The sequence below is a fragment of the Scophthalmus maximus genome, chromosome 4, assembly GCF_022379125.1.
Source record: "Scophthalmus maximus strain ysfricsl-2021 chromosome 4, ASM2237912v1, whole genome shotgun sequence".
Taxonomy (NCBI): Eukaryota; Metazoa; Chordata; class Actinopteri; order Pleuronectiformes; family Scophthalmidae; genus Scophthalmus; species Scophthalmus maximus.
The window spans coordinates 25763572-25772625 of NC_061518.1; the positions used below are offsets into that span (position 1 = coordinate 25763572).

Sequence of the window (9054 nt, forward strand, 5' to 3'; positions counted from 1 at the left end):
AGAAGAGGGCCCACTCCCTGTGTAGATATAAAGAGCGTATTCTAAGGTAACAAGAACACAGTTCTCAGTTTCAGGTGATGACATACAACAAGATGATAATTCTATTTTTGTCAATAGATCAACCTCCATTTTCTTTCCAGATAACTTTATTGACCACAGTATCTCCAAGTTAGAGTATAATGTTCAATGATTTTTTTTTTATTGTAGCTTACGTTACATATATATATATATATATATATATATATATAAAAAAAAGATTTAAAAAATAAAATAATGACCTGTGATACATTCAGAGACTAAATTTGAAAATATTTCCTCCTCTAGAGGCTTAACACCATGACAATAATTTTATTTTTTATATTCCTAAATTGATGAAATTGTAGGACATGCAGTTATGTCTTCAATCATTCTTCAGCTTACTAAGTGGTGTGGTATATCTGGTCTAATGCATAATCTCAGCTCTTTTTAAAAAATGAAATAGACTACAGATTCATTTATTTTTCAAAGCTCTGTGGTGCCGAACTGCTTTTGAAACGGTGCAGTGTGCATTTGTTGGCTGAACCTGTTTGCTGGTATTTCCTTTCTTTTTTTCCTGTCTGGGTAACATTGTGCCAGTCCCCATGACAATAGTGTTCCCAAAACACTTCACCGTGGTCCATTACCGTTTTAATATCATTATATGTCCGGCTTAATCAGCAGCATCACAGTTCTCCATGTCCACAGTAGGATTTGACCCAAAGAACCAGACAGTAGGTGCTGGTCATTTTGGACCACAAGCCCCTGAACCTGAGTGGAAACTAATCCTGGCAGCTAGACAGGTTAAATGTTTATTAAAAACTGCTTTCTGCGACCAAATGTGCAGGAACCAGTGATAATGTCTAAGAAATGTACATCACCTTTTGGCCACTGAACAATTTGTTAACTACAGACCCTTTACATCCCTTTAGAACTTTATCAATAAGTTTGTTCCAGATGAGCTAAGATTGCACATAATATAGAAGCTAAAACTACACTAACCATGGCAGATGGAATTCTTGCTATTGCTGTTCTCATGAAATAAGAGCTCATTAGCTCAAATGTTTGATCAGCAAGGTAAAATATTCAAATGTTAGTTTTTGTAAATGTCCAAGAACATTTTTGAGGCCACAGAATCGAAATAAATGAATTTGTTATTTAGTGTTCAATAGTAGAAACTTATTCTAATTGATTTCATTACTGTGACTTAATATAATTCCTCAGGTAACAACAGGGATTTGACAATTAAAAAAAAATAAAAAATCTGTACAGAAGGATGTTTGAGTCCAGATGGTCTGGGGTTGAGTTCACTGCAGCGTATTCTTACTGTGTTTCATTCGCACTCAGATCGAGTTGAAATTCATCTTAAATAAAGTGATCTGACATAGTCTATAAACACATGTGTTGAACACATGCTGTGTACTGTACATAGCAGGAACTGGTGGCAGTATGTTTTTAATCCCTTAAAAAAAATAAAAAATACGTTGTCTTCATCATAATCCATGTGAAGCACATCCAGGTCAAAGTTCAACTCCAGCCAGTTTGGTCCTCTTTGGTCGTTGCTCTTTGATAATTTTCCTATGATGGGTCCACTGCGCTGGGTTTCGCAGTCATTCAGGATTGCATCTATAAGATGAGTTTTTGACCCAGGATCTTGCGGTTGATCTCGGCCAAGGCCACAGAAAACACAAAGGCCTTCTCATCAGAAAGACTGGCATAGATATCCACTTCCTTCTCTTGTTTTTCTGTGGACATAATTAAAACACAATCAGCAAATTCATTTTGCAAACATTCATTGAACAACTTCTGCAAGTATGACAAAACTGTACTGTAAAAAAAAAAAACAGGGGGAATTGAGGGAACAGAAGGGGAAATACAGCGAGAGTGAAGTTAGTTACTGTGCTGTTGTAGGTAATGTCTGCTCCACTGGTTCGGCCTGCTTACCAACATGAGCAGCACTACTGCCAGCAGCAGCTGTGACACACTACAGTTCAGGTTCTTGAAGAAGCAAAATAAAGTGAACACCGTTCCTTAATGGATCTATTTGTGTTGGATGTGCACAATAATATACTTCATATCAGAATATATTTGCATACACACAAGCTTTCAGTATGTGTAACCTACAAGGGACAAACATTTCCTGTTTCTCACATGCATCGCATCATTTCCCGTTTAAGTTGTCCCTTGTGTTTTCGTGACAAAATGTAGTTTGGAGACCAAAGACACTGGTTTTCTCCTGGTGAAGGATCGTGTGTGACCCCCCTCGCGGATGAGTAACGTAGTGTGAACAGCATGACGACTGAAAGCCTTGAGATGACAAGACAGCACGTTGTGTAGTATGTACGGACCGGTATCTTACAGCTTTGACAATTGTGTAGTGTATCCAAGCTATAACTTGTACTGGCGCAGATGAGTCAGTGTAAGCTGTGGTTCGACCCCCGGGTCATCCAGTCCTGGAGCGTCTTTGGGTAAAACACTTAATTAAACCCTAAATTTCCCCTGACGGTTGTGTGTGAATTACGTGTGATAGGAAAAGCGCTGTGTGAATGTGACTTGTGACTAAGTGCTTTGGGTGGTCGATTAGACTAGAAAAGTGCCATATATAGAAATACAGTTCATTTACCATTAATTTGTACAGTTGGATGGTGCATTAAGTGTTTCCACAGGGAATTTAGCAACACAACTAAACATGGAGGAGAGTGAACGTGACACGGACCAGGAAACTTTTTGTTTCAAATATGCCTCCGACCATTATAGACTAAAATCTCTACTAACCTTCTAGCACCTATGGAGGAATCAAGTCGTTCCCCAGGAATTATGAACATTTGCAGGAACCACACCAGGGTCCAGGGTCTAAATTAAGGTCCAGGGAAATCTGTTTACACTCAACAAAATTCCATGGTTGGGAGCGTAGAACCTTTGGGATGGGACTTGCAGAACAACCCGCTAACCAGATTATCCAACTCTGAAGCTGTGGTTTCCCGTGCATGTGTGCCCAGGTCCACAATTACTGGAATGCTGCATATTTTCAGTCAGTCAGTAATTTCCAAAAGTAAATGATGCCTTATTTTACCTTTCTCCTCATCCTGTTTCTTCAGCCCAACTGACTTTGGTCTGCCCCGTCCCCTCCGTATAGGATCCGACTGGCTGTTGGCCCGAGATCTTCTCCTGTTCTCCATGTCACTGGTTAGAGGAGAGTCAATCCTCTCTCTGCGAATGCGCTCCGTCCTCCTCCGCTTAAAGTCCAGCTTGTCTATAGAAGGAAACATGGACAATGAAAAACATTCAGTGTGGTCCACAAAGTCTGAGACCTCTTTCCCTGGCACTTCAAATTAAAATTTCACAATGGTCTTTCCTGAGGTTTTATGCAAGTTTCTGTACAGGGTTTTTCAGTGACACCTGCTATGTCATTTGTTTTTTAGTCAAAGCCCAAGAAGAATGAAGCTAATTAATGTGAAAAACAAATGTTTGACTAATCAAATTATGATGAAAGATCCATATTTAAAAACCACTAGCACTCTGCACTCTTCATTAGTGAGAGGGATAGGAATCTTTGGGAATATAATAATGTTTTCACAGAACCATGGATATGAACCATAGAAACCATACCAGTAGACTCCCACCTCCATTTCTCAACACTATCCAGAGCAAAAATGTTGGACCTTGTCTGATCCAAACAAATGTATTTTGGTTTCATATGACCAAAGAATGCATCAGTTTATTTTAATTTTATTTTTTTATTTTGTATTTATTTGTATGTTTGTTGTTAGTTTGTTCATTCATTCATTTATTTATTCATTTATTGATTGATTGATTGATTGGGGGGGTTTGCACCATGAGATTGACTTCACGCTGTGTCCGTCACTCTGTCTGACCAGTGACTGAAACACCAGTAACCACAGATAATCCTGTACCAAGTCAGGAACACTTACCCCTCTGTTTCTTCAATAAAGGATTGTGAAAAGTATGAATCATGAGGGCCGACAACCACTGCCCCTTCCAATATTAGACTTATTCCTATTCCTCCTAACCGCTGCTGCTGCTTGCATAAGACAGGTCCAATACAGGGGGCTGCAATGTGCATAGATTAGGGATCGACCGATACAGATTTTTTAGGGCCTATGTCGATACCTATTTTTTTTTCATCAGCCTTAGCCGATGACCGATACGGACTGACAATTTTCTTGAGCTGATATTTGGAGCCGATACTACTTTTCCTCCCTCAATTTAATAGTTAAATAGAATTAAATTCAGCGGGTTGTCTCGTCTGATCTGAGGTCTTAGTCAAAGTGGGGTTATGGCCAAGGCCGTGGCTCGCCTCCCTGGGTAGAGGGAGCATCTCGGGAGTTCCCTAGGCACCGGGACTCGTCCGCCCGCGAACGGGATCCCCTGCGCAAAGCCTGCGGCGCGGTCAACGCGGAGACTAAAAAAGTCCCCCGCCAGCCGCGCCCGACTGTGCGGGGCCCGACGGGGGGGCGCCGCCAGTCCCAGCCTGCCGAAGCAGAGAGGGGAAAGGCGGGGAAGAGAAGGAGGGTACGGGGGAGAAGAGCCAGCCGACGAGCAGAGAGAGCGCGAGGACGTGGAGGATGCGTAAAACAGCAACCACGAGCCTCACGCCCGTCCGTCGGCGGCGGCCCCCCCGAGATTAAAAAGTCAGTTTCCACGAGGCAAAGGGTTTGGAGAAAAAGGAGAAAGACACAAACCCACCGGGCGCTCCGTCCACCGCGACCCATGACTAAGCTGGCCGGAGCCAGCGAGCGGCGGCGGTGGCAGAGCGGGGTGGGAGACATTGAATCCCCCTCCCGCTCTCCGGAGGAGAAGGGAGAGTTGGGTACCCGGCGGGCGTGCAGCGCAGCAGCCTAGGGCAGAGGCACTGCGACGGCGCTGGGTAAATGGTTCCGGAGAGAGCGGGGCCGAGCCCGATAGGCGACTGGATCTGCCCTCCCAAAAAAAACTATCAGCGAACGTAGCAGCCGCGCATCGGCTGATGCCGATACACGTAAAAAACGCAAACATCGGCCGATATTATCGGCCGGCCGATAAATCGGTCGAACACTAGCATAGATTATTTTTAACCATTTTCAAGATAATCATGGGTGCAATCACTTCTGTTGAAGTGGGCACATGTACAGTATATACTACATACCATCTCAGTATGGGGAAGAAAAGATGGATTTCTTATATGGCTTCAAGTGTGTTCATTGTGAAAGAAGCATTTGTCTTCCATTACAAACATCATCATCAGAACCAAGAATGAAGTACTTTTACATAAAGTGCAGGAATCATTATGTACCACTTTCCACTGGAAAAATCACAGCATTGTAAAACGTAGTACAATTAGTTTATCACACACATTTAGATGAATCAATTGTTAAACACAAGGTCGGATTGAATTTCTCAGACTTTCTCAGAATGATTAGTTTGTGCCAGCTGAGCCTTACCTGCTATGGCGGGGGAGCGCTCGTTTAACTTGGCATTTAGGAGTTTTCTGCTGATGAACACATATCCACACGGGCAGGACTTGCACGCAACTGGAATCTAGAGAGAAACAAACAGGAAACATTAAGAAGACTCTTTTACACCTTGCTTTGACCCATGGATGTCGCGGAAGAACAGATGAAAAAGGCAGCACACATAAAAGGATTCTTCCTCTTGGAGCATTTTAAGAAATATAAGCCAGTTAAATTATACACAAAGACTGTATACAAAAATGTTCGTAGTCACGGGGTCTGGAAAATTAAGCTGATGGGGAAGCGCCTGAAGCCTGTATTCTATTGAATGACCAGCAGAGGGCGAATCACTGGTTGTTTCTATAGAAATCTATGAGAAAATGACTCTACTTCTCACCTGATTTATATCGTCAGTAAAGTAAGAGTTTATGGTTCTATCTCTATCTCTAGTTTTAAGTCTTCTACAATACAGCATAATGTTCATTTAGTAAATTATGGTCCATTTAGAGTAAAATAGATAAGAAAAGCCCCGTAGTATGTTCTCATACAAAGTTTTTTTTAAGCTATTCAGTGGTTCACAATCAGTCAGCAGGAGGAAGTGTAGCATTTGCCTGTTGTGGTTAAAAGTAAAGGTGTGGTGCTGATGTTGATGGTAGCAGGTTTGTGGCACGTCCAGCTATCACAGAATTTACATCCAATTTCAATTTTTAAACCAGTAACACAGTTGCAGGTTTTTTTAAAGAACCATATGTCCTTCACTTAACCTGGTTTTTCCGTTTCTGAACTTCACTTGTCTCTATTGATATAATGTACTGTACTTTGTGTTTCAACTGAGCAAGTTCAACGTTCCACCTCCTTAGTGTGCACTTAAAAAAAATGCCCCACATTAGGAAATGCAAAGTGAAATGTTACCCAATATAGAACAATTTGAGATTGGAGATTTGGGTGTTAGCGTCATTTTACCCTCAAACAGAACTATTTCACATGACGTACGCATCAAAAAGTCAAATGTGTTTGATGTCACACTGGAAGGAAAGGTAAAAAGGTTGTCATGGAGATGGGGACACACTATCTTTTAAAAATGTAAACGTGGAGATATGAGTCGTCTCTTAGAGGCATTTATAATGTTGCACTCTGTTGTTCAAGAGGTGTCAGAAATAATTGTGTCAAGAATGAGAGCACTGGAGAGGGGGCAGGGTTCAAACCTGTCACCCCTCTCACCTCTGCACAACTTACCACACATGAAGTGGGTGTGAAAAGTCACATTGCTGGTTTCAGTGCTAGCGGTGGCTAATAAAGCCGCCAGCCAGGCAGCGCTGAGGAGTGGTGCCACAAAGGTCTGGCAAGCTCACTTCTTTCCAACTCCACAATGTTATCACTCTGGGACAGATCTCTCTCTGTTTTCCCCTTTTGCTTAGTGTGTACGTGTGTGGGCGCTGAATGACAAGCAAATTATGTCATTCCATTTAAAAACTCAGCTGACGGCTGCGTTCCTGTCTCCACGACCCCCAGCATTTGCAGCCGGCATGTGGCTGAATACTGCCATGTGAGATGTGTAAGTACAGAAGCAGTTTTGGAGTTATGTTGTGAATAATTCTAATTGACTTGTGTAGTTGTGTGGCCTTGTCCGACAAGTAGTCGTACTGGAGCCATTCTGGTTTCTGGTTAAGTTCGGGCTAAAAACATATTTCACTACCTCCACCAAAGTGGTTATGTTTTCAACCCTGTCCGTTTGTCAGCAGGATTATGAAAACAAAACAAAACTACTAAATGGATTTCCACATATACTGGTGGAAGGACGGGACAAGGGCCAAGAAGGAACCCAGAAATCAGGCACATGTAGGGGGCTGATATCTATGAGTGTGTGCAATCTGGTGGGGTGTGTTGGGCCTTGGTGGGGCTATGTGCTAGTTCCAAGTTCTGTTTTCAGTTGGGAAAGTTTAGGCATCTGATGAGCGACCTTTTGTTTTGTTTTTTTATTTTAGACATAATTCAATAACATGCGACTCTGAGAAATGCTTGGGAGTGGGAAGTTTGTCACGCAGCATTTTACGTCAAATGTTACCACTGGATTGGGGACAAAACGGCAACAACAACAACAACAACAACAACAACAACAACAACAACAACGACCCCAGATTGTGTCATCATCAGCCCACACAGGCTTTTACCTCGAGTGAAATCACCTGATGCAAATTTGAGGTGATGCAACTCCCTCTGGAGCCACAAGACCACGTCTCACACACACAACTGTTTACCTCGTTTTTCCCACGTGCACCTGCAAACAGACTCTGGTGTGCAGATGAGTGGTAATAGGTGCAATATTAACTGTGGGGAGCGGACGCACTGCAATTCGCAATGGTTTCAAATCTCCACGTCTATAATATGAACAATGATAACAATGCTTTAATAACAAGAGTAATAAATCCACCCTACTGGTGCAAACTATGCATATCAAATGACATTCTAATGATTTTTGCTTGGCCCACCTAGAAGTTTACATTACTGAAGGAAAATGGGCTATTTGCCGAAATAAAATGTGGGGTATTTTTCTGTGAAGTGTATGTCACAAAATGTGTGTGATTTGATCCATATTGCAGGGACCCCGCGGGCTCCCCTCACCTAGCCGAGGAGCAGCTAACTCGCTCGGCCTCTTGATTGGGTTCGACGGTGCCACCGCAGCCTCATATCCGTCCCGAGTGTGCCCGCAGCCGCCCCGGCTATGCTGCCATGCCTGCTCGGCCTTCCCCACACACCCACACACACACACACACTCTCACTCACACACACACACACACACACACACACACACACACACACCTACTGCACCGCGACAAGAACACGACGGACGCTGATTGTCTCACCTGTTGGTCGCACTCAGGGCAAGATTTAGTAGCCATTTTGACTTTCTTTGTTTTATTCGCCGACATAGTCCGTTTCGTCCAGCGACACGCCGATAGTTCTACGCGAGCTACAACTTTCCTCTGTGGCTCATGGACGACAGCCGGCGTGTCTCGACGTACGTTAACATTCGAGATGCACGACGGTGCCACGGACCGACATCGCTAGATGACAACTAACGTTTAAATAAGCACATTCATACTACAGTACACTAAAAAAAAAAAAAAAAAAAAATAACGCTGCGGGCATGCGCACTGAGTGCTTCTGGGGTTGCGTTCAAAATCCTAGGGAAAAAATAGCAGAGTTTTCACGACCAGGTTCAGTCCTCATCGACAGGCACAAGAGAAATACACACACTGGCCTGGTCTGGAAAATTCTGCAATACAGTAATCTAACTATTGAATACTACCTGCCGTAGGCAAATAGCACAATCAAATACTTTACTATTGCTTAAACAGCTCGACATGTTTTGTTTTTTAGGCTGGTTTATTCTCGTTGTGACTGATTATTTTTCCAAAAATGTGTGCAAAACCCACATCTTTGCTCTAGTCTCTCTTTCTTTCACTACCTCTGTAAACAGAGCGTTCATCAAACAGGTTATATTGTTGAAAAATGAACAACTTTACACTTACTTACAAATGTTGATTATAATTTTTTACTTGTTCACTAGCCATAGGACTTCCCAGAA

The 9054-nt window shown here is 42.7% G+C and overlaps 1 protein-coding gene across 1 annotated transcript; it reads right to left on the bottom strand.

Annotated features, from left to right (window-relative positions):
- Positions 1-332: 332 nt before the first annotated feature.
- On the bottom strand, positions 333-8597 carry c4h16orf87 (chromosome 4 C16orf87 homolog). The gene is made up of 4 exons (XM_035627613.2): positions 8330-8597; positions 5457-5553; positions 3089-3268; positions 333-1760 (listed from the first exon to the last, which is right to left on the bottom strand). Exons 1-4 carry the CDS (start codon positions 8393-8395, stop codon positions 1642-1644), a joined length of 462 nt encoding a protein of 153 aa, XP_035483506.1. The 5' UTR covers positions 8396-8597; the 3' UTR covers positions 333-1641.
- Between the last annotated feature and the right edge of the window lie 457 nt (positions 8598-9054).